This window comes from Petromyzon marinus, chromosome 52 (genome assembly GCF_048934315.1).
Source record: "Petromyzon marinus isolate PM22_M1 ecotype Great Lakes invasive population chromosome 52, UKy_Petmar_22M1.pri1.0, whole genome shotgun sequence".
Lineage (NCBI taxonomy): Eukaryota > Metazoa > Chordata > Hyperoartia > Petromyzontiformes > Petromyzontidae > Petromyzon > Petromyzon marinus.
The window spans coordinates 7,786,795-7,811,671 of record NC_133718.1 but is presented as its reverse complement, the minus strand read 5'-3'; the positions used below and the strand labels follow the sequence as shown (position 1 = coordinate 7,811,671).

At 48.4% G+C, this 24,877-nt stretch overlaps 2 protein-coding genes across 7 annotated transcripts; one reads left to right on the top strand and one right to left on the bottom strand.

Annotated features, from left to right (window-relative positions):
• TOE1 (target of EGR1, exonuclease) lies at positions 1–10,827 on the top strand. The gene is made up of 7 exons (XM_032973700.2): positions 1–335; positions 1,628–1,668; positions 2,654–2,750; positions 5,138–5,296; positions 5,856–6,118; positions 6,528–6,705; positions 8,277–10,827. Exons 1-7 carry the CDS (start codon positions 213–215, stop codon positions 9,012–9,014), a joined length of 1,599 nt encoding a protein of 532 aa, XP_032829591.2. The 5' UTR covers positions 1–212; the 3' UTR covers positions 9,015–10,827.
• A 1,335-nt stretch (positions 10,828–12,162) lies between these two features.
• On the bottom strand, positions 12,163–22,318 carry LOC116953471 (uncharacterized). Of its 6 annotated transcripts, none has more exons than XM_076075175.1 (5): positions 22,117–22,318; positions 19,259–19,316; positions 18,228–18,420; positions 17,701–17,896; positions 12,163–15,079 (listed from the first exon to the last, which is right to left on the bottom strand). In XM_076075175.1, the coding sequence occupies exons 3-5, from the start codon at positions 18,386–18,388 to the stop codon at positions 12,644–12,646; spliced, it is 2,793 nt and encodes a 930-aa protein (XP_075931290.1). In that variant the 5' UTR covers positions 18,389–18,420; positions 19,259–19,316; positions 22,117–22,318; the 3' UTR covers positions 12,163–12,643. The 6 variants fall into 6 exon arrangements, with proteins under 6 accessions (XP_075931290.1, XP_075931293.1, XP_075931291.1 ...); XM_076075178.1 differs by having other exon boundaries at positions 17,701–17,860; positions 22,117–22,317; XM_076075176.1 differs by lacking the exon at positions 22,117–22,318 and adding an exon at positions 21,062–21,149.
• Between the last annotated feature and the right edge of the window lie 2,559 nt (positions 22,319–24,877).

Below are 24,877 nucleotides of genomic sequence, written 5' to 3'. Positions count from 1 at the left end.
GCCACCGTTCATGACGTCACGCGGCAGTCACCACGCCAGGCGCCGTGGTCGTGGTGGCTGAGGCGCCCTCTCTGTGTCTGTCTGTGCCGCACTTGAACTTCTTTCGCGTCCTGCGTAGCCAACAAGGTCGCGGCGGGGCTCTGCTGATTGACGGCAGCAGCAGCAGCAGAAGAAGGCCATCGCGCGCGTTCGTTCGGAAACCCCTGAGCCGAATGTCGTGGGAGCGCGGGGGCGGCCGCGTGCCCGTGCTGGACGTGCACGCGGGGAACGCGGCCGCGTGCTGGGACTGCGCGCGCCGCGCAGTGCGCGCCGCCTCCTTCATCGCCATGGACGCGGTGAGGCGAGGTGGGGGGCGGCGAGGTGGGGGGGGGGCAAGGTGGGGGGGCAAGGTGGGGGGAGGCGAGGTGGGGGGGGCAAGGTGGGGGGAGGCGAGGTGGGGGGGGGAGCAAGGTGGGGGGGTGAGGCGAGGCGAGGTGGGGGGCAAGGTGGGGGGAGGCGAGGTGGGGGGGAGCAAGGTGGGGGGGCAAGGTGGGGGGGTGAGGCGAGGTGGGGGGCAAGGTGGGGGGAGGCGAGGTGGGGGGGGCAAGGTGGGGGGGTGAGGCGAGGTGGGGGGGCAAGGTGGGGGGGTGAGGCGAGGCGAGGTGGGGGCAAGGTGGGGGGGGGGGTGAGGCGAGGTGGGGGGCGGCGAAGTGGGGGGGCAAGGTGGGGGCGGCGAGGTGGGGGGGGCAAGGTGGGGGGCGGCGAGGTGGGGGAGGCAAGGTGGGGGAGTGAGGCGAGGTGGGGGGCGGCGAGGTGGGGGGCGGCGAGGTGGGGGGGGTGAGGCGAGGTGGGGGGCGGCGAGGTGGGGGGGCAAGGTGGGGGGGTTGATGCGAGGTTGGGGGGGGTGAGGCGTGCGGGGGGTCGGCGCACGGTGAGTGGGATGCGCGACCATGATCGATCCACTGCTGGGTGAAGGCCTCCCCTAGCCAGCGCCTCGCGATCCTGCGAGGCCACGAGGCGCACTGCGAACTGTGAGCCAGCGCTGTGGAGGAGGCAGCGGCGAGTGTTTGTGGGCCACCGACACGCGCACGTGTTGCGAGGAGGAGCCGTATTCCCCTGGCGAGCCAGGAGGTGGTACAGCGAAGTGTGGACTAATCTCCATCTGTTACGTCTGTATGGGATAGAGCGTTGCCCCCTCGCACGCGTGGTTTTCCTTCCACGTGTTGTCTAATGCTCATCATAATTGGACTGAAAAATGTCACCTTAAAATATTATAACCCAAATATAGCAGCAGCAGCAGCCTCCTGAAAATTAGTCTTTGGACTCAGTGCGGCCTTACTGGATGTAAAGTACTGTATAGGTATTGATTATTGTTACTATTTTGCACTTGCACAAGAGTCGATTCCATCGCTCCATGTGTGGTTGATGCAAACTTTATGCCTTGTAATTTGCGACTGTTTAGGTGTTTGAACATCTTAACGCCTGTATTTATGCCAGAAAGGGCAAATTATGCCTTTTATTTTTTTGATCGTCTTAATACTGGCCAAAAAAGGGTCCCGTAGATAAGTGACACGTTATGGTTTGGCTCGTTCAATAGCAGGGTTGATGTGTGACCTCGTGTGCGCGCGTGTGTTTTGTATTTACGCAGGAAATGAGTGGTCTGGGTAACAGAAGAGCATTACTTGCCCAGTAAGTGTTCAAACACAAGGACCATCCTCAATACGCAACCATCACGCTGAATACAATCGTCCGTACCATGCTTGACACGCACAAATTATATTCGTCACAGAATCAGAAGTTTATTTTCTGAGTAAAGCGCATTAAGCTAAGAAGATCTTTTTCAAAAGCGACTTGGCTGACAGACGACGCATTAGTATTAGTTGCCATGTGCCACAGCATACATCCTGGAACAGCTTCCAAAACCCGCTCATTCTGTTATCTGCCCCACTGTGAAATTCCCCATTGTAAGATCGCAAACCAAGCAAAAAAAATAACACGTAGGAGGCTTTCGTGACCAATACTATTCATAATAAACGTTTTTGGGTTAGATCGCGTTATTTATAAATGTGTCGTAACCCTCCACGCCTCGACACGGCCAATCATTACTAATCATAACCATTGACTGGATTACCAATCGATTATATAATTACAATACCCCCCTCCGCCTCAAATCACTGCACCTCAATGAGTTGAATAATGACGTCACCCTGCTGCTCTATTTAAGACCGGGAGCAAGTGGGAGGGCTTCACCATTCTGGCGAATTGCCCGATGATGCTGGATGTAATTGCCAGCGAAACGTCGTACTCAAAAATGTTTTGTAAATGTTGTGGATTTACTCTTCAACACACCGGTGGGCTAAAGTAGTGAACTATTTGCCCGTTGTCAACGTGACACTTTTGTTGCTGATTGGCCGTGTCGGGCGGTGGAGGGTTACGACGCATTTATAAATAACGCGATCTAACCCAAAAAACGTTTATTATCAAGCAAATGTATTTTCTAAAAATATAAATCTGCTGAAAATCTTGGCAGTGTGAACCCGATGGGCTACTATATTCGGCAAGCCCCGTTCCTGTCATCTTACGCACCCTACCGGCGTTGTTAAGTTTCCACCAACTTTGTTGTCTTGGATCGAGAATATTGATATTTGAATGCAAGTTGTGGGTGTGCCTCCAGGTCAATAGAAGAGCGCTACATCGCGATTCGTAATGCAGCGAGGACACGCTCCCTGCTGTCCATCGGCCTCGCCTGCTTCCGCCTCCTTCCTGGAAAGGTTGGTTTCTGTGTGCGTGTGTGTGTGTGTGTTGGGTCCTATGTGAGAAGGCCGGTTATAGCCATCGCAAGCATGCCACCATGTCAGGTGGTTTGGGATGAGCTTCTTGGTACTGTGTACACCAATGAGCCAGATGGCTTGGCGGCAGAGCGAGCGAGTTCAAATCCTGGTTGGGGGTTGACTCAGCCCATCAGAGTGAAAAATATGTGTTTATCCTGGAGGAATCCGATGAGCTATGAAGCCCTTCACAGATGTCCATAATCCCAGTGGAGGTCGATCCTATTAGTACCACAGTGATTGTTGTGTGGATATATCCGCCCCTGCCATAGGAACAGGGTATTTTCACCACTTGCTCAAGGCTGTTAGTACATGATGAGCGCTGATTGTATACAGTATATGCACATGTAAGTAAAAGTATTTATTATTGACATGTGAGGTTGTGTGTTTATATTAAATGGGATCTCTCTGTTTCAAAGAACAAATTTGACCTCAGGTCTTCGCTCATTTACCAGCTTCACATTCCCTATTGCCGTACAAAAACTGGAGGGAAGGGCCTTTGCTATTGATGCCCCCAGGGTCTGGAATGCTATTGCCAATAAACTGCAACTTGCATCACTACTTATGAGATCTTCACTCAAACTGCTCTAGAGGAGTTGTACACCCCTAGCTGCCACTGCTATTCAGTGGCCTAAAATAAAATGTTTCACTCCGGATGACCGCTGCAAAGTATTATCTGTATTGTGATTTAATGTGCTGATCTTGAAGGTGCATTGAAAAATGTGATACTCCGACTGATGCTCCTGTTGTTGTGGAGTGACTCATGCAGCCAGCTATGGCTCTAGGGTTTGGTGTTACATGTTATTTATGTAGTTTATTGTAAAAAATTCGGTCACAGTCCCTATGATTACTGTTACGTTGCATTTATGGCTTAATTTTGGTGATTTTGAAAAGTTTTTAGGTTTGGCCATGTTTGTTATAGTATGGAGTTATACTGATGGCCTTAATCTAAGTTGTCTTGTGGTTGTTGTTGTTTGACTTGCATCCCACTGGAATTTTTGCACACAGCATTGGTGTACGGTGCTATTTCAGGAATATTTTGTTGCTGTTTTTTCCTGGATTTTCTGTTTGCACAGTCACATAGTCACTTTAAGATGTTTTCTTGTTCATGTTTTTGTTTTTTGTTTGTTGCGGTTGCACCCAATTCAAGAGCCGAATGGCTCACAGGGCTATACCAAATAAATGAAACTGAAACTGAACAACTGAAACGTACTCGTTGAGGTCAGAACTCTTGACAGTGTAGGATGAAATGCACCTTGCAAATGTAGCTATATAGTTATTCTTCTTTGGTTATTTCGGTAAAGTCACGTAGAATGAGAATAAAATAATAAATTGATAAAATAAAATAACAATAATATTAATAACACAATAATATTATTGTGTTATTTTATTTTATCAATTTATTATTTTATTCTCATTCTACGTAAAATAACACAATAATATTATTGTGTTATTTTATTTTATCAATTTATTATTTTATTCTCATTCTACGTGACTTTACCGAAAGAACCAAAGAAGATGAATCATTGCAGTCACGAAAGCTTTAAATCGAAATATATAGTTATTATTACTACGTCATGGTGTCTCAAATATGTTATTGCTTTAATGAGTAAAAACGACGCAACGTTTTGATATCTTGGTGGATGTTTTATTTTATTGAGGTACACTTTATTGAAATAATGGGCGAATTGGAATTTGTGGATATTGCAGTCTGTGCCGTGAGAGCATTGGGAGAGACATCGAAATGTAAAAATAGACATGAACCTGTGGCTGACAGGTGCCAGTGGGGGTATATGATTGCTTCACCAGAGGTGTCTCCAAAACGATGGGAAGCCACACGTCGCTATCTGCCACTGATTTTTACTGGAATTTGGTGGCCATGCTGCACGTGGCCTGTAGTTCCCAGCACTGTGGAGGCAAGAGTTGTTGGATCACATGCATTCGTGAAACTCCCTCCTCGCCGTGGGCATCCAGGTCGCGACATCTCCTGGTTTGACAGGGTATGGTGGCAGTACAACAGGTGGATTAATTTCCATCTGTATGGGGATTGAGTGTTACCCCCCCTCACAAAGACTTGGGTTTTCTCCAGGGTACTCCAGTTTTCTCCCATCCAGTATGTATAAACTCTCGTCAACGGAGTTGGTCAAATATTCCAATGTAGGACCACAAAGCTTTGGCAATGGTTGATGCCGGTTCTGGCTACCTTCCAACTTGTTTTTGGTTCCTCATGCCTTTGAATAACTTTTTCTTTGAAGAGTGAATGAAAATGTTGCATTACAAATTTAAAAAAAATGTATGACTAATGTTTGACGTTATTTGTTTTTGTTCAGGGCTACAGCAGATATGAAGTTCAGGTTTTGAACCTGACGCTGCTTAGCACAGAGGAGTACACTGTGGAGCCACAGTCCTTAAAATTTCTGGTGGAGCACGGCTTCGACTTTAACAAGCAGTACACACAAGGCCTGCCCTACCGACCTGGCAGTGACATGGTGGGTCCTGCTTTCCAGCGTTGTAGTGTGTGTATGTGTGTGCTGTTTGCATCTCATCTGTCCTGTTTGCAACTTGGATACGAGGTCCCTTACAACGTAATGTAAGTGTGTGCAATTTAGACTCGGCCAAACATCCCAATATAGGACCACAGAGCTTGGAAAATAGTTGCCGCCGGTTCTGGCTGCCCTATCCTGTTACTATGCAGCAATTCCGTTGATGGCTATGTTTCGTCCTGTGCTACAATTCCTCTCTACATCTTTACTCCCGTGTGCGTGTCTGTGCGTGGGGAGCGCTAGTGTAGCGCTTAGCACGCTCGCGGCCAACACCAGTGACGGCTATCTGAATCGGTCCTAGGCCTCCCCTAGGTCGACTCTGCGGAGTACCTGGTTCGGTGCGTAAACATCGCCACTGGGGAGACAAAGGCGGCCGGGCATGGTGCTGGCTACCCAACCCCTCCGTGTGCCGTGCTGGCCTTCATAGGTGCTCGCTAACAACACTTGCCCCAACAGTCTGTTAAGACTATAACGGGGGGATCTTTGTATTTGTGTGTGCCTGTAGACTGCCTCAGACAGCACAGCCCCTGGTGCTCGTGCTCTGTTCTCAGAGGTGGTGCTTGCCGAACGGCCACTGGTGCTGCACAACGGGCTCCTGGACCTGGCGTTCCTGTTCCAGGCTCTGCATACCACCCTGCCACTCACGCTACAAACCTTCATGGCCGACCTGGCCACCCTGCTTCCAGCCGGCATCTATGACACCAAGCACATTGTGGAGACAGAAACGGATATGGCAGCTTCCTTCCTGGAGTACGCCTTCCGCAAGTGGTAAGGTGTTGGGCGCATTTGTGCCTGTGTCCGTGCAATTATGTTCCCAGACACAGGTTGGAGCAATTGAAAATTCGACCAACAAGGAATGTGAAAGGGACAATTACGACCTCAGGCATTTTGATACAACCATCTTGGATGAGCTAAAGTATGTTTGATTTGTAATTGATTTTTGGAGTAGGCTAAAATAATTTGACCACATTTTTTTGTGATACTTTACACCACCCGATATAGCCACTCACGTGATATTGTCTCTGTGTGCCCACAGTACATGGGGAGGGGTGTGTTTCTGTGTGCCCACAGTACATGGGGAGGGTGTGTCTCTGTGCCCACAGTACACAGGGATGGATGTGTTTCTGTGTGTGCCCACAGTACGCAGAGTGATGTGTTTCTCTGAATGTTCTCACAGTACGCGGGGAGGGGTGAAGTCGGGCGTCGTGGGCAGCGGCGTGCACGTGCAGTTTGGTGACGTTCCCCCATCCCTGCTGGACCACGTGGATGAGCGGCTGTGCCCCAAGCCCCGTGGCGGCCCAGATAAGAGCGAGGAGGCGATGCAGACGGAGCCTGCCATATGCGAACGATTTGCGGTAACCACTATGACCATCCCCGCTCATAATGGCACCGTGTAATAATAATATTATTTTAATGTTTGAATTTGCTCACAAACGTATTCGGTGTAATATTAAAACGAGAACGTACACGACAGTTCCCCTTATCCGGTGCAATGTGGGCAAACAATGTTCGTGGGTCCTATTTTCCGTGGGTTTAACAGCCGATTGTGGGGAAAAAAATCACAGATAATCGTGGGTAATAAAAAAAAAATCATGGGTAATTGGAAGCCCTTTCACAATGACTTTCAGCACACTTTGTGGATGACAGTTGATAATTGTAGGAATAGCTCCGTGGTTAATTGGAGTTTTCACGGATCCTACAGCTCCTTTGGATGATAGGAGTCACAGGTTAATAGGGTCACAGATAAGAGATTTTTACTGGCAAGAAATTTACAGCTTGGCTAATATCAATGTAACCTCACAGAAAATACCAAGTTTGACAATTATAGACCCAGGAAAGTCTCACCGCTGCTACCATGGTTACTGTTCCTGTGAACTTGTTGATTCCTCCACTGATGTTGAAGACTACCAGAATATTTAATTTAATCCACACCATATTTAACCGTTGCACCGCAGGTCACAACAAAACCGCACTCATTCGCTTGCTCTCTCCCCGCACGCACTCACTCACTCACCTCACTGCAGGTCACAACGTCTATTTTTCCATCTTCCCTCTGACTGCTCCACTCTCGAATGCCCTCCAGTCGTATATTTTCCAAAATTCTTGCTAAATCAAGGAATGTTTTACTCTTGGCTATTACATTATCGATGGCGCTGTTTGTTGCTGGCCACTTAACCTTTGAGTCTTTTGGCTTGTGCTCGGCAACTATATTTTAAAAAGTCGAAATGTGACCTCCAACGAACATACTCTCAGTATCCCTCCATCACGTTTTAAGATCCTCCCCATGATTGCCAACCTAAATGTGTCGCTTCGAATGCCTGCCTTGGTAACTTATCCTCGATCTAATGTGTGCTTGTTTGGTTGTATCATTATAATTGTAATAATCAAGTTGTCTTTGCATTGATAAGGGCGCGTGCTTAAATGCTTCAGCAACTCAAAGCACCTTGTATCACATCTCATCCTAAACATTCAAAGGGCACCTCAAGTGGCAGCTGTCCCCTGTGCAGGACAAGGTGACTCGGCACCAGCCTACAATTGGGCATTAGTCTATCAGGAGGGGGCGTTGATTGGTCGTCTTTGTAAGAGACCTGCCTCAATCGGGCTTACCAGCTGACATAGTTTGTTGCGTGCAATCCCAGTGGAGTAATTTGTGGTATACATTTTTTTTTACATGGCAAATTTGGACCATGACGCCAGCACACGTTGGCCAACTCATCTCGAATGACGTTGGGGGACATATATAACGTCCGCGGTTAATGAAGCAGATGGTGCATCGTTTTTTTTTATGGTTAACACGGCTGCAGCATTAATTGGGGCGGTCTGCCAATTTGAACGGCAGACATTTAATGAGCGGTAAACGCGCTACCGCTGGGCCAATTAACTGTGCCTATTGTCTGTGGCTTCCTGGGTGTGTTCGCGTGTGCAGGGGTATGGCTGGTGCTCATTGGGAGTCAAGTGTCCACTTTCGCACGACATAGAACGCATTCTGGATGACCACGAGAGGCTGGTCCAGACCAAGCGGCAACGTCGCTCACGACCCCGGAAAAAATCTCGTGCCAAAAGCGAGAAGGACGGCAGCCCCAGCAGCCAGCCCAGTGTTCTCGTTGATGACCCAGCAAATATTGCTGAAATCCCAGCCGTCCCGGACAGCCAATCCGTTGCCAAAAGAGAAACCGACCTTGGTGACGACTTGCCGTCAAAGCGACCCAAGATGAGCGAAGAACACTTGGAGACGGTGGAATTAGAGGAGCGGGTTTCCAGCCCGTTGGATGTGCCTCTCAAAATCGAGGCACCTGCCAACATTTCCAATGATGACAATGGCGATGGCGGCGAGCCAGGTGACGGGAAAGAGTCGGAGCTAAAACTGATTAATTCGGTGGTGGCAGTGGCGTCTGGGAGTCACCGGGCGGGCTTTGATGCGTTCATGACGGGGTTTGTGTTTGCCAGCGTCCTTGCCTTCCAAAACGGGGGCTCTAGCCAGTGTGGAGGCGATGTGGGCGAGCAGATTGTGCCAGACGTGACGGAGAGCTGGCTTCCGAGCTGCCGCAACAAACTGTACCTGAGTGGCAAGGCTATGCCGCTGCACGTGTACAAGAGCGCCTTCTCGAGTTCGTCCCGGGCGCATCGTGATAAGATGACACGGTTGGGAAAACACATTGAGTGAATGGCTCCTCGGTCCAACCCAATGCACGGGTATTTACGGCCAATTGTACGGTTCGTAATTGATTTTTCTGTCAGGCCACAGTTATCTGGCCCAGTTTGTGTCATTCAACTTACCAGATGAGACAATAATTGGCCAGCTTGTACATACGATAATTAGTTTGGCAGTAGCGTGCGGTGGAGTTCCGAAATGACACATATTTGGCCAGATCATTATATGACCTAACCCACATATCTATTACGAATCACTCCTTGGTCTGTTATGCCATTGAGTCGGTGAAAGATCTTGGTACCCTAAGGAAGTGAAAAGGAGACTGGAGGTGACCAGATGGCTTTGGTTAGCATCACTGACACTGGTAGGTTCTAATCCATTCAGCCACCTGTGTTTAAACTGGGTGGGTAAGTTCTTAAGCATGTACAGCAAGGCTCAGTCCAGTCACTGACTGCACAAAAATGGCATAAAAATTTGTTTTTTCACTTAGGCTAAACTTCTTCCAGACTTCAAAATATTGGTTTGACTATGCTTTGAGCATCAAGTGAAAATGTGTGTCCCTAATGCTGTGGATAAAAATGTCACTCAAGGGATCTCAGAAGTACGGCAAGTCCTCGTTTAACACGGTAGATGCGTTCCTGTAAAGTGCCGTGTTAAGCGAAAAACACGTTTTAGCGAAAATAAACTCCCTATGTAACGATAAAGTTCGGCAAGATACAATGCACACGCACACATGGTCAGATGGCGGGACATAACGGAGGGTACGCCACCACGTTGCTGTATCATTCCACGTACTGTATCTTACTCTCAGCTGCGCAGCTGAAGAAAGTAGCTTGTCGTCGACCACTGTGCGAAGTGTTCCATCATGGAAGAACCGTGTTATAGTGAACACGCGTTAAGCGAGGACGTACCGTGGTTACGTGATATTTTTTATTATGGGTCATGTGGGTTATGCAGTGCGCTTTAAGAGTAGGGTGTATTTTTATACTCACTTTCGACTGGCACATCTGAGCCGCGGCAGCACGGAGCTATCATGTTATGGGTAATTTTCCACTGGCTGTTTGCCGAGCCGAGCCAGAATTACTTTGTGCTACACTGGTGAGCGTGTACTGTTTGAGTGCGTATGGTGGTAGTGTTTCGGTTAACGGACTGCACTATGAACCCGGCCACCCGAGTTCGATTCCCGCTCACGGCCAACACTAGTCACGATTATCTCAACCGGTCTTGGGCCTCGCCGAGGTCGACTCAACCTCAAACGAGTACCTAGTGCGGTGTTTAAGCATCGCTATTAGGGAGACTAAGACGGCCGGGCGTGGTGCTGGCCACCCACCCCCTTGTGTGCTGTGCCGGCCTTCGTAGGTGCTCGCTAACAGCACTTGCCCCAACAGTCTAAAGGCTTAGTTAGTTTGTGTACATACATCTTCACTCGTTCAACGTGCGCGACGTCAGTGGCACAGCTTGCTTCTGCAGTGGAAAAACAACCTGCGCCTCCTGAATTGCGCAGGGCTGGCTCGACATGGCTCTGGAACAGTTCGGATGTGCCAGTGGAAAACAGGCATCAAGTCCCATGACATGAGGCCAATAGCAACAGTAATAATGAAATTGTGGAAAAACACCAAAAATAAAATAGGTTGTGTGTAATTTTTTTACATTGTCATAATGTTTCGACTTGCACAACGTATGAATCTTACTTGCAAATGTATGCAATGTTCACAATGCATTTCCCTGTGCCTCCATTATGCCTAGCATTGTCTCGGAGAATTTCCAGTATTCTAAAATGTTCGTATGTTTGTTAAAATAAAAAATAAACATTTTGACTTACAAATTTGAGTTTTAGTTTTTTTGCAGAAGCTTCATTAGATTTGATGTCTCATTTATATTTTAATTAACCTCAGCCGTGGTCAATCCACCGTTGGATCTTGCACGTAGGGAGGGCATTTAATCAATGGGATCCACCAAAGCTCGCACGCACAATGCTGCACTGCAGGCCTCGTGCGGTATTTCTGGTAAGAATGGAGATTGATGAAAGTTTCTTCAACTGCAGTTCACTCAACACAGGTCTACTGCATATAGTACTTGCATATGGTGGATGAAGGCGCCCTTAAAGCTATCACCATCTCTCACGATCCCGCCATGTAACAATCCACCTATAAACTACACATGATCCAATACAATAATACCTCTATATGCGTATATTGATTAAACAAAGTTGTGGTACAACGAACGTTGACATTTTTAGCCATTATTTTACACACAAAGCTAAAAATAAAGTAAAATGCAAAATACATTGAAATTAATAAGTAATAAATTCGACAATCTGTCAGTTTCGAATTATCACGTGGTATTGCATAATGTTATTTTCACTATAAATTGTCTGTTTACAATATGGTAAGTTTCCGAAGGCTGGGAACGCATCCTCGTAATAATGTTATAAGGTGTTCAGTATACTAAGTTTAAATATACGAAGCTCTAAGAAGGCATCTACTTCGTATATCGAGGTATTATCATCTGCACTCCTCACCTCTTGGGCATTTTCCTTGCTGTGGCTGCCACTCCCATCATCAATTCCCGTGAACCAATCCTAAGTTTCTTAACAGCATGTCTTTACCGTGCGTCCTGTGATCTGTTTCACGTGTTCCTCTTTATATTTGTTTCCAAGCATGCACATTTCTATGCTTCGTGCACCTTTACGTTTTTGTTCCATTTTCTTAATGACGATGTTTGTGATCAAAATCTAAGAGCAAGTAGTAGGCAGTCGATTAAACGTGTCTTCATTAAGCACACCTTATCATCAACATTAGTCCGTAATGTATAGAATACGGTAACTGCAGAAGTCATGCAATTGCAGTCAAAGAATTGAATGCGACCCATTGGAACAAACACCGAGATGGAGTAGTGTACTGATCATGGATGCTGCTGTTGGTATTAATTGAACTGCAGTGCACGGCGCCACGTGGAAACCACGTGTGCACCACGTGAAAACCACGTGTGGGCCACCGGCCTGTGGCGTCATCATCACGAGTCGACCCAGCCCCCGCTCGTCACAATACAAGATCAAAATTACACAGCAACGTTTAACGACCGTATTTTGAAAGGGCCATGGTTACATCTGGGTCAGGATTGAAATTGGATAGCGCCAAGCGAGAGCAACATACAGTGCTTTTGGAATATAACATTTATTAAAAGGCAACATTACAAAGTAAATGATACAGTTTTTCAATAAGTGGATATTGTGCACCCTGACAAATACAGGACGATCCATGGATAGATTAATTTTAATAACCGTCTTAACGTTCTTCTCAACAGCAAATTGAACATTGCGAAAGCGATGACTCAATATCGCACAGAGTGTGAACAGATGTTACGCGTGCATTGAGACTGGTGGGACACGTTTTCTCTGCAGTGTCTCCCTGATATTCAGTGGGCTAACTATAAACGGATCACCTTGTATGTTATCCAACAGCATTTAACCCCGGCCTCTGTCGACCAAACCCGCCCCAACGGCGATGTAACCTTTAACAAATGTAATCTTTAAAAATTAAGATGTTCGTTTTATTGATATATGACTGAGGTGGTTAGAATGTGGTAGTCCAACGACGTATTATTGAATCTACCTGTGAAGCTTTCAAGTGCATTGAGACTCATGACTTAAAGTCAGCAAACATCCCATTGCAGGACTCGAACTGAAAAGTCTTGAGGCGCAGCGAAATTGCTACTGTTTCTCCAGCAGCTTGTTTCTCAAGCAACTTTTGTTTCTCAAGCTGCTTCTGTTCCTCAAGCTGCTTCTGTTCTTTAAACTGCTTCTGTTCCTCAAGCTGTTTCTGTTTCTGCAGCTGCTTCTGTTCCTCAAGCTGCTTCTGTTCCTCAAGCTGCTTCTGTTTCTCAAGCTGCTTCTGTTCCTCGAGCTGCTTCTGTTCCTCAAGCTGCTTCTGTTCCTCGAGCTGCTTCTGTTCCTCGAGCTGCTTCTGTTCCTCAAGCTGCTTCTGTTTCTCAAGCTGCTTCTGTTCCTCGAGCTGCTTCTGTTCCTCAAGCTGCTTCTGTTCCTCGAGCTGCTTCTGTTCCTCGAGCTGCTTCTGTTCCTCGAGCTGCTTCTGTTTCTGCAGCTGATTCTGTTCCTCAAGCTGCTTCTGTTCCTCAAGCTGCTTCTGTTCCTTGAGCTGCTTCTGTTTCTCAAGCTGCTTCTGTTCCTCGAGCTGCTTCTGTTCCTCAAGCTGCTTCTGTTCCTCAAGCTGCTTCTGTTCCTCAAGCTGCTTCTGTTCCTCAAGCTGCTTCTGTTCCTTGAGCTGCTTCTGTTCCTCAAGGTTCTTCTGTTCCTCGAGCTGCTTCTGTTCCTCGAGCTGCTTCTGTTTCTGCAGCTTATTCTGTTCCTCAAGCTGCTTCTGTTCCTCAAGATGATTCTGTTCCTCAAGAAACTTCAGTTTCTCAAGCTGCTTCTGTTTCTCAAGCTGCTTCTGTTCCTCAAGCTGCTTCTGTTCCTCAAGCTGCTTCTGTTTCTGCAGCTGATTCTGTTCCTCAAGCTGCTTCTGTTCCTTGAGCTGATTCTGTTCCTCAAGCTGCTTCTGTTTCTCAAGCTGCTTCTGTTCCTCGAGCTGCTTCTGTTTCTGCAGCTGATTCTGTTCCTCAAGCTGCTTCTGTTCCTCGAGCTGCTTCTGTTCCTCGAGCTGCTTCTGTTTCTGCAGCTGATTCTGTTCCTCAAGCTGCTTCTGTTCCTCAAGATGATTCTGTTCCTCAAGAAACTTCAGTTTCTCAAGCTGCTTCTGTTTCTCAAGCTGCTTCTGTTCTTCAAACTGCTTCTGTTTGTCAAGGTGCTTCTGTTCAAGCTGTTTCCGTTCCTCAAGCTGACTTTGTTTCTTAAGCTGCTGCTGTTCCTCATACAGCCTCTGTTCCTTAAGTTTGTTCTGTTCCTTAAGCTGCTTCTGTTCCTCAAGCTTCTGTACCTCAAGCTGTTTCTGTTTCTCAAGCTGCTGCTGTTCTTCCAGCTGATCTTGTTCCTCAAGTTGTTGGTTCTCTTCCTTGAGTTCCTGTTCAAGTTGCTGCTTCTGTCCTAGTTGCTTCTGTTTCTCAAGCTGCTTCCGTTCCTTGAGCTGTTTCTTTTCTTGCTTGAACTGCTGCTTTTGTTCTTCCAGCTGCTTCTGTTTCTCCAGCTGCTTTTGTTTCTCAAGCTGCTTAAGTTCCTTGAGCTGCTTCTTTTGTTCCTTGAGTTGCTGCTTCTGTTCCTCAAGCTGCTTCCGTTCCTCAATCTGCTTCTGTTCCTTGAGCTGCTTCTTCTTTTTCTTGAGCATCTTCTGTTCCTCCAGCTGATTCTGCTTCTCAAGCTGCTTCTGTTTTTTTAGCTGATTCTTCTCTTCCTTGAGCTGCTTCTGTTTCTCAAGCTGCTTGCGTTCCTCAAGCCGCTTCTGTTCTTTGAGCTGATTCTTCTCTTCCTTGAGCTGCTTCTGTTTCTCAAGCTGCTTCTGTTCTTCCAGCTGGTTTTGTTCCTCAAGCTGCCTCTGTTCCTCAAACTGCCGCTGTTTCTCAAGCTGCTTCTGTTTCTCAAGCTGCTTGCGTTCCTCAAGCCTCTTCTGTTCTTTGAGCTGATTCTTCTCTTCCTTGAGCTGCTTCTGTTTCTCAAGCTGCTTCTGTTCCTCCAGCTGGTTCTGTTCCTCAAGCTGCTTCTGTTCCTCAAGCTGGTTCTGTTCCTCAAGCAGCTTCTGTTCTTTGAGCTGCTTCTGTTTCTCAAGCTGCTTCTGTTCCTCAAGCTGCTTCTGTTCTTTTAGCTGCTTCTGTTTCTCAAGCTGGTTCTGTTTCTCAAGCTGCTTCTGTTCCTCCAGCTGGTTCTGTTTCTCAAGCTGGTTCTGTTCCTCAAGCTGGTTCTGTTCCTCAAGCAGCTTCTGTTCTTTGAGCTGCTTCTGTTTCTCAAGCTGCTTCTGTTCCTCGAGCTGATTCTGTGCCTTAAGCTGATCCCGTTTCTCAACCTGTTTCTGTTCTTTGAGCGGATTCTTCTCTTCCTTCGGCTGCTTCTGTTCTTTGAGCTGCTTCTGTTCCTCAAGCTGCTTCTGTTCTTCAAGCTGCTTCTGTTCCTCGAGCTGCTCCTTTTCCTTGAACACGTGCATAAACACATACACACATGCACAAATACAAAGATCCCCCGTGTAGCCTTAACAGACTGTTGGGGCAAGTGCTTTTAGCGAGTAGCACCTCTGAAGGCCGGCACTGTGGCACACAAGAGGGTGGGTGGCCAGCACCCCGCCCAGCCGCCTTTGTCTCCCAAATGGCGATTTTTACACATCGCACCAGTTATTCATTGGAGGCTAAGTCGACCTAGGGAAGGCCCAGGACTGATTCAGAAACTCGTCACTGGTGTTGGCCGTGAGCGGGAATCGAACTGGGGCCGCCAGGGTTCGTAGAGCAGCGTGCTAACCGCTGCACTACCGCACAAAGACCCCCCGTATAGCCTGGACAAACTGTTGGGGCAAGTGTTGTTAGTGAGTACCTATAAGGGCCGGAACGGTAAACAAGGGGGTGGGTGGCCAGCACCACGCCCGACCGCCTTTGTATCCCCATTGGCGATGTTTACACACCGCACCAGGTACTCATTTGAGGCTGAGTCGACCTGGGGGAGGCCCAGGACCGGTTCAGATAATTGTCATTGGTGTTGGCCGTGAGCGGGAATCGAACTCGGGTCGCCAGGTTCGTTGCGCAGCGCGCTAACCGCTGCACACAAGCACACCCACACACATACACGAGGACACGTACACACAACAAGACACGTACACACCCACTCATTAATAATTCTGGCACTTTCCGCCACATCTTGTAGACTGTTGCAATTGGGACTAATGCCGTTAGAAACGAGAAAAAAACCCACTACTAATATACTAACCCCACAGCTGTCGTGACTGGCACAGAATATTTCAATTTTAAACCTGGAAAAAGTAATTAGTAATAATAATGTACAGGAATCTCCCGGTCAACCGTGAGTGGCTAAGCCACATGGGGAGCGAACGACAACCACATCAATTCCATACACCCAGCCATCAAAGTCACCATGGAGGTAGAATAGGATGGCATGCTACCTTTCTTAAATGTCCGAATCAAAAAGAGACCAGATGGCTCAATGAGCCATTCTGTCTGCAGGAAAGTAACCCATACTGACGCCTACCTAAAACCTGAATCCCACCATCATCCATCCCAGAAGAATTCCTTCATCAAAACGCTACACCATAGAGCTCAATGTATGTCCGACCATGAACATCTAACCAGTGAACTCAAACACGTACACCAAGCTCTCAAGGCGAATGGATATTCTGACTACACAGCCATTACCCCAACCGTGAGGAAGGAACCATCTGAGGATCCAATCAAAACCATTACCCTGCCATACATAGCAGGGGTAACCAAAAATATTCCAAAATCATGAACAAACACAAGATCCAGGTCCGATTTAACACAGTACATAAAATCGTGATTTGATCCCATCTGTGAAGGACAAGATTCCTGACATGCAATATCCCAGCGTCTACAAACTAAGCTGTATCTGCGGCAGCAGTTACATTGGGGAAACTAAGCGACATGTCTCGGACCATGTTCGTGAGCACAAGGCAGATTTGAAAGACGGTCGGACCAATACTTCTGCCGTGGCTGATCTTTATTTCAATGCGGCTGGCTCACACGAAATTGATTTCTCTAAGACGATAGTACTTTGCAAGCCTACTGTCTATCAACAAAGATTCGTTCATGAAGCCATCCATATATACAGACACAGACACAATTTCAACCGAGAGGATGTTATAGACTCAGCAATCATTGGAAAGATGTCACCAACCACTTTGGGTCATGACTTGACTTGTGTTTTCTTGTCAATCAACCTCCACTGTCAGCAGTGTGGTGTGTGGAGCGGGGTGCAGGGATTTCTTGGCGGCCCTTTGCTGCATTGGCATTGCTGCTGCATTGGCATTGCTGCTGCATTGGCATTGCTGCTGCATTGGCGTTGCTGCTGCATTGGCATTGATGCTGCATTGGCGTTGATGCTGCATTGGCGTTGCTGCTGCATTGGCATTGCTGCTGCATTGGCATTGCTGCTGCATTGGCGTTGCTGCTGCATTGGCATTGCTGCTGCATTGGCATTGCTGCTGCATTGGCGTTGCTGCTGCATTGGCATTGATGCTGCATTGGCGTTGCTGCATTGGCATTGCTGCTGCATTGGCATTGCTGCTGCATTGGCATTTCTGCTGCATTGGCGTTGCTGCTGCATTGGCATTGCTGCTGCATTGGCGTTGCTGCTGCATTGGCATTGCTGCTGCATTGGCGTTGCTGCTGCATTGGCATTGCTGCTGCATTGGCGTTGCTGCTGCATTGGCATTGCTGCTGCATTGGCATTGTTGCTGCATTGGCATTGCTGCTGCATTGGCGTTGCTGCCCCGCCCATGCTGCTGGTTCTGCTGACACACTTGGGCTACGCCTATCTCCAAACCTTTATGAACTCTTTGCCTTTAGAGGCGAACCCCTTTTCCTGATGACGATTGCTTCTGTTGCGATCAAAACGTCGTGATATTTTTATTCATTATACTTTTATTTTCATTCTTTTTTCTATCGACGTGACTTTACCGAAAGAACCAAAGAATAAGAGGTGCATACCTCAATAAATTCGGCGCGATCGGTCAAATCCGCAATGGGCGAAGATTCGAGGACATGCACTCGTGTGGATGTGAAGGGAAACCTGATCATGCGGCAGCGGTTGCTCGTGATGCAGCTGATGCAGCTGGTGCAGCTGGTGCAGCTGATGCAGCTGGTGCAGCTGATGCAGTTGGTGCATGAAATGCCGCTCCGTGAAACGCTGCTCTCTCAGCTGGTCCAGCTGCTGCTGCCTCTCTCCAGCACTCGGGAGCGAGGGGGGCCAAGACAGATTTATTGAACTGAAGGTAAACAGGGGCGGGCATTCAGTCAAGAGGTCGTCAAGGTCAATGTCATTGATGTCACCGCATCACCTTGTCATGTCAATGCTTCCTTTCTCTTCATCCTTCCTTAAATTCCCACTACTGACAACGTCTGACTTTTTAGTTTTCCGCTTGTTCCTCATTAGATACATTATTTTTACAGCGCTGTTTTGAGTCATGTTTCCACTATCTGGCCGGAGGTCTATATATTTTATTAATGCGGGAGAATAGTAATAACAATGCCATCCATTTATCCTGAAGCACTTGGGGTGAGCAGAGTGCAGCAGTGAGGTGAATGCGAAGGGAAAACCTGCAGAACGTGTGGCAGCAAATGCTGCTCATGAAGCTGCTGCAGATTCTGCAGCTGTTGCTGAAGCTGCCGCCGCTGCTACTGCTGCTGCTGCTCCCGAAGCTTTCACTGCTCACGGCTCTGCAGCGACTGCTGCTGCTGCAGTGGCTGGTGTTGTCCATTCCCTTACAGCGTGTACCACAGCCACATAGGCCTGGAGGGGCACACGTGGGGGGGTTCGATCAAGAGGTCGTCATTGGCAATGCCACTGATGTCCGCACCGCCTCCTCGTCCCTTTGCCCGCTGCTGATCCTGCACTATCGAGGTTTTCCCTGAAAGTCACATCACGACCAACATTCTGATTTAAAGTTGTTCGCTCGTTGCAAATGGTGCGCGTCTCTTACAGCCACATTTACATGATCTTGACTTGAGGTCCCCAATGTTTAGATAGCCCGCCCTCATACATCGTGAGTTACATCTACAAGACTTTCTTGTCTTCACCTGGCGAAATGAGAGACACTAGTCGTGCAAACCCTACGCCTGAATAGCACCCCCAAAAATGTGAAGCGTGGAATTTTTTTCCTCCAGCTTCTCACTTTTTCCTCTCTCCACATTTAGAATCAACAAGCGTTTAGAGCATTTGGCTGCCATGCATTTCCACACCGATACGCCGCTTCCGTTGAGCTATCATTTGTGGTCAGGTCGTTCCTGAAGGAAAAAAAGGTATATGTATATACAGCTCAGTGGGCCTTACCTGGTAAAATAAAAACATTTATATATTTTATAGTTCTTCAGGAACTGTTCCTGATGACGACCGCTTGTGTTGCGATCGAAACGTCGTGATATTTTTTAATAAACTTTACTTTTATTATTATTATTTTTTTTTATCTACGTGACTTTACCGAAAGAACCACAGAATATGAATTCCTGCAGTCACGAAAGTTTTAAGTCAAAATGTACGTGTATTTTTTGTAAGTAATTCACACCGAGCCAGATCACAGCTTCCACAGAAATTCTGCACCAGCATCAACGTGCAACCTGCCCTGCCTCACCTCAACTGCAGTCAGCTGCTCCCCACGGGATTCCAGAGCTCGCAGAGAACAGCGATCTCTAGGGGCGGGTAACAAAGACACGCGCGCGCACGTGTAAGCCCACAACAGGCTGCCGGGAGCCAGTGCTGCTGGCGAGTGGCGGCTGCTATGAAGAGCCGACACAGCACACGAGGCGGCGGGTAGCCAGTATACCACGCCCGGCCGCCTTTGTCTCCCCAGCAAGTGACGTTTACACACCGCACCAGGGAGGCTCAGATCAATCGTCACTTGGTGTTGTCCGTAAGCGGGAATACAACAACAACAACCGACGTCACCACGGCGCTTGTGCCAGGCTAGGTGCACGTTGAGGCCACCACGTGAAGTGTCGAACGCCCGCCGGCAGGAGGTCACGGGGCAGACCCAGCAGGTGGCACGGGGTCGACTCACTGAGAAGACGACTGGCCGATGCACACCAACAACAACAACGACGCTTGTGCCAGGCCATGTGCACCTTGAGGCCACGTTGAGGCCGATGCACACACGCACTCGCACGTGCAAATGAATACCCACACAGGCACGCGGGTACACAGACTGTTGGTTTCTGTAAGCAAGCATAGACACCCCCACCCCCAAATGACGGAGCCAGGATCTTTAGGTAGGGGTGGGGGGCAACCCCTCCAGCAATCAAAAATTATAGAGGAGTTGTTAGTAAGTAAGGGACTTATAACTTTTATTTTGATTTAAAGCTTTCGTGACTGCAGTGATTCATATTCTTGGTTATTTCGGTAAAGTCACGTTGAAGGGAAACAATCAAATAATAAAATATATATAAAAAAAACAACGTGACTTTACCGAAAGAACCAAGAATATGGACTTATAACTCTTTGGTTCTTTCGGTAAAGTCACGTAGGTATAAAATAAAATAAATCACCTGATGACGGACGCTTGTGTCGCGCCCGAAACGTCTTGGATTTATTTGATTTTCTACCCACGTGGCTTTTACCGAAAGAAGCAAAGAGTATATTCTTAGCTCTTTCGGTAAAGTCACGTTGAAGGAAAACAATAAAATAATAAAATATATAAAACAATAAAAAATGATAAAACTTTTATTGTTTTTATTGTTTATATATTTTATTATTTTTATTGTTTTATATATTTTATTATTTTAAATAATAAATATATAAAACAATAAACATATTTTATTATTTTAAATAATAATATATGTAAAACAATAAAAATGATAAAACTTTTATTGTTTTATATATTTTATTATTTTTAATAATATATATAAAACAAAAAAATATTTTATTATTTTTAATAATAAACTATATCTAAAACAATAAAAATGGAAAAACTTTTTTTATTGTTTTTATTGTTTTATATATATTATTTTATTGTTTCCCTTCAACGTGACTTTACCGAAAGAGCTAAGAATATGAATTACTGCAGTCAGGAAAGCTTCACATCAAGTGAGGAACTTGTCCCAAGCTTTATTACTCGACTCGTTTGCGGCGATGGCGCGCAGCCATCGATCGAGGATCGATTTCGAACCGTGTCGTGCGATCGCCATCGCGCTCGCTGAAGGTGTCGATGATGGCCTTCAGGGAAGTCGTGGACTCTGTGAGTCGCTTAGAACCGCTTTGCCGTTACTTATCGCCAATTGTGGACTCGGACTATTGTCCCTGGCCACGTTATAATAATAATAATCATATGCTACACGGTGGCAGTGGGGGGGGGGGTTCGCAAAATGCCAATTTATTACTAATAAGCCCCTAATGATCCGATCGAAATTATTTCGATCGGATCATGGTGCCTATAACACACCTATTGCGATGTCAGCCTTTCAAATGCTAAAACTGAATGTTATCACAGATGTGAAGCAGCGAGGTCATCACAGCAGCGCCGCCTGCTGGGGACAGCTGCCAACCGTCACTCGGCGGCCGTTGCAACCGTCGATAGTTGGGGTCCGCATTAAACAACAACAGACGAGGAGTGCGATAGCCGGTAGCCACGCCAAACGCGTCCGCGTTAATTACACCGCGCATTGTTGACCGCGGTCCCTGCCGCACCAGGCACTGCATAAGACCCCCCTCCACACACACACACCATAGACCCCTTAGACCCCTCAAACACCGCCTATACCCCACACACACCCTAGACCCCACTGACCCCCTCGTTCCCCTAGACCCTCACAGACTCCCTAGACTCCACAAACACACCCTATACTCCCACAGACCCCCGAGACCCCCCCCACACACACACACCTACAGATCCAATTGTGCCCCCACAGATCCCCTATATCCTCACAAACTATCAAAAGACGCCCGAGACCATTTATACCTCATGGACTCCTGTAGACCCTTTATAGCCCCAAATACCCCAATAGATCCCTTCTATATCCACATACTTCTCCAGGCTCTTTAGATCCTCACAGACTACTACAGTCTCCACATACCCCTATGGACCCCTACAGACCCCTTATATCGCCACACACCCCAAGAGATATCTTATACCCCCACATACCTCACACAAACCGCTTATATCCCAGCAGACCCATGATATATCTCTAGACCCCTACAGTCTCCAGATACCCCGATAAGACCCCTGAGACCCTGACAGGCCACAGAGACCAGACCCCAAGAACCCCATACGCACCTACTGCAACAGCAATACATATATTCTTAGTTTTTTCGGTAAAGTCACGTTGAAGAGAAACAACAAAATAACAAAATATATATAAAACAATAAAAAATTCTCACGACGTTTCGACCATAACTCAAACGGTCATCACCTGATGATGACCGAAAAAACTAAGAATATGAATTACTGCAGTCACGAAAGCTTTAAATCAAAAGCAATACATATTTTAGAAAACATACCTTAGTGGAATAGGCACTTGCAGAAATGTATGGCGTGGTAATCAAATATACTAAATTAAGAGTTAACACAAAGATGAACCACACAGCGCTCCCTGCTGGAGACCGGGCAACCGACCCCGTGACTCTTCCAACCGGCCCCGTGACTCTTCCAACCGGCCCCGTGACTCTTCCAACCGACCCCGTGACTCTTCCAACCGTCCCCGCGACTCTCCCAACCGGCCCCGTGACTCTTCCAACCGGCCCCGTGACTCTTCCAACCGTCCCCGTGACTCTCCCAACCGGCCCCGTGACTCTCTCAACCGGCCCCGTGACTTCCAACCGGCCCCGTGACTCTTCCAACTGTCACTCGTCTTGCCCACAACGTTAGGGCTGCGCATCAAAGGACAACAGTCCGAAACACCTCGGCCACCACCGACTGAATGGAGGTTTGTTACTCGTAGGCAACGCTTCGTTTGTAAATGAACAAAAAAACTTCTGTCAAAGTTGAACAACAAAAAATGCAATTATCATCAGGCGCCATGGTATTAAGAATTACCCTGTTTCAGAGCACCTAAAAATGAAGGGACATTGCCCGAAACGTCGCCTATTATATACGTTTCCATTCAGGTCCCCCTAAAGGGCCCCCAATACCCCCACGGCCCCCCCAAATACCCCATAGGCCCCTCATACTCTCACAGACTCCTAATGCGGCAGGAGACCCTTAATACCCCCACACACCCCTATAAACCCCACAGACCACGATATAACCCGAACACAGCCCTCACATTCCCACAAGCCCCATAGAGTCCCATTCGCACACACACACACAGACCTTACATCCCCACAGACCCCTTCGGGGTGGTGATTGCCGTGATGATGCTGGCAATAATGTTGATCGTGATGATGGATATCAAGGAAGTGATGGTTTTGTTTGTGTTGATAACGCCTCTAATGATGCTAAATGTTTGTTGTACTCCCCCCGCACTTCCGATTAGCACAGTCGGCTACGTACGGTGCGAAAGAAGTTCAACATACATACGTATAACGCACGTAAGGTACACCCCGTTAAGTACACGAATTGAAATACAAAAAAACTACAATGTCTGAACCGGTCTTGGGCCTCCCCTGGGTGGAACCAGCCTTTAATTGAGTTCCCGGGTGCTGTGCGTAAATATCACAACCGGGGAGACAAAGGCGGCCGGGCGTGGTGCTGACCACACCACCCCCTCGTGTGCCGTGCCGGCCTCCTTCACAGGTGCCACTCGCCCCAACATTCTGCGAAAGGCTGTGGCGGTGGTGACACCGATGTACCACCGTGTGTGTCACCGGCCGCGCGTCCGCCACGTGTCAATCGATACTCTTGGGACACTCACGGGGAAATGTTTTAATAAATAAATAGGCGTCTCTGTGAGCCCGCCTCGGAGGCGGGAGGTGGCCCCATAAATAAACTACGAGGTGGCGGTGACGTGGGCGCAGAGGAGGAGGAACGCCCGGGGCTCTTGCTGGAAGAGGCTCGGCGCTCGCCATCGTCAACAACATCATCATCATCATCAGTTGTGCAGCGACCTCCTCGGTCACCTTCATCCCCGTCACCTCGTCCCCATCACCTCGTCCTCGTGACCTTTCGCCGCTGGACATGGCCAGTATCGAAACGTCGTTGCGCTACGAGAGGGTTGCCGCGAGCAGTGACGAGGAAGCGGAACGAGTGGAGGTCGTTTTGCTCAGGTGAGGAACTCCCCCCCTCCACCGCAGCGGTCAGAGTGCGAGGGGCATGGGGAGGGGTTCAGGTGAGAGGGGGAGGAGCCAGGCGAGAGGGGGCGTGGAACAGGTGAGCGAGGGGGGAGGGGACAATACAGATAGGGAGGAGCCAGATAAGTGGGAGGGAGGAGCCAGGTGAGATGGGGCGAGGCGAGAGGGGGAGGGGGCAAGTGAGCGAGGGGTCAGGATAGAGTAAGGAGGGGCCAAGCCAGAGTGGGGGGGGGGGTCACACAAGAGGGGGGAGGAGCCAAGTGAGAGGGGGGGTGGGGCCAGGTGAGCGAGGCGGAGGGGGCAGGTGAGAGGGTCCAGGTGGGAGGCTGAGTGGGTGGCGGTTAGCGCTACGCTGCGCTACGAACCCGGCCACCCGATTTCGTTTCTTGCTCGCGGCCAACACCAGTGACAATTATCTATATCGGTTCTGGGCGTCCCCTAGGTCGACTCAGCCTCAAATGAGTACCTGGTGCGGTGTGTAAACACGGCCACGCGGGAGACAAAGGCGGCCGGGCGTGGTTGCTGGCCCACCCACCCCCCTCGTGTGCCGTGCCGGCATTCATAGGCGCTACTCGCTAGCAGCACTTGCCCCAGCAGTCTGTCACAGGCTACACGGGGGATCTTTGTCTGTGTGTGGGAGTCCGCGAGTCGCCGCGTCCCCGCTCGGGGGGGGCGCGGGGCTGGGCGCGTGACCCCCTCGGGGGGTGGGGGGGGGGCTCTGAGCCACGGGTGGCGACGCAGCGAACAATCGCCCTGTTTGTGCCGCTGTGCAAACCGGGCGACCTCATACACTCCTACACTGCTACACTCCTACACTCCTACACTGGTACACTCCTACACTCCTACACTGCTGCACTCCTACACTGCTACACTCCTACACTGCTACACTCCTACACTGCTACACTCCTACACTGCTACACTCATACACTGGTACACTCCTACACTCCTACATTGCTACACTTTTACACTGCTACACTCCTACACTGCTACACTCCTACACTTACACTGCTACACTCATACACTGCTACACTGC

What these genes read in the sequence shown, in the direction of transcription:
- TOE1 (XM_032973700.2), top strand. Translation starts at nt 213, where the DNA reads ATGTCGTGGGAGCGCGGGGGCGGCCGCGTGCCCGTGCTGGACGTGCAC. An exon ending in CCTTCATCGCCATGGACGCG is followed by an intron (nt 336 to 1,627) that starts GTGAGGCGAGGT and finishes GTATTTACGCAG; the next exon opens with GAAATGAGTGGTCTGGGTAA. An exon ending in GAGTACGCCTTCCGCAAGTG is followed by an intron (nt 6,119 to 6,527) that starts GTAAGGTGTTGG and finishes ATGTTCTCACAG; the next exon opens with TACGCGGGGAGGGGTGAAGT.
- LOC116953471 (XM_076075175.1), bottom strand. Translation starts at nt 18,388, where the DNA reads ATGGACAACACCAGCCACTGCAGCAGCAGCAGTCGCTGCAGAGCCGTG. An exon ending in TGCTGCCACACGTTCTGCAG is followed by an intron (nt 17,897 to 18,227) that starts GTTTTCCCTTCG and finishes GTTTACCTTCAG; the next exon opens with TTCAATAAATCTGTCTTGGC. An exon ending in AACCGCTGCCGCATGATCAG is followed by an intron (nt 15,080 to 17,700) that starts GTTTCCCTTCAC and finishes CACGTGTTCAAG; the next exon opens with GAAAAGGAGCAGCTCGAGGA.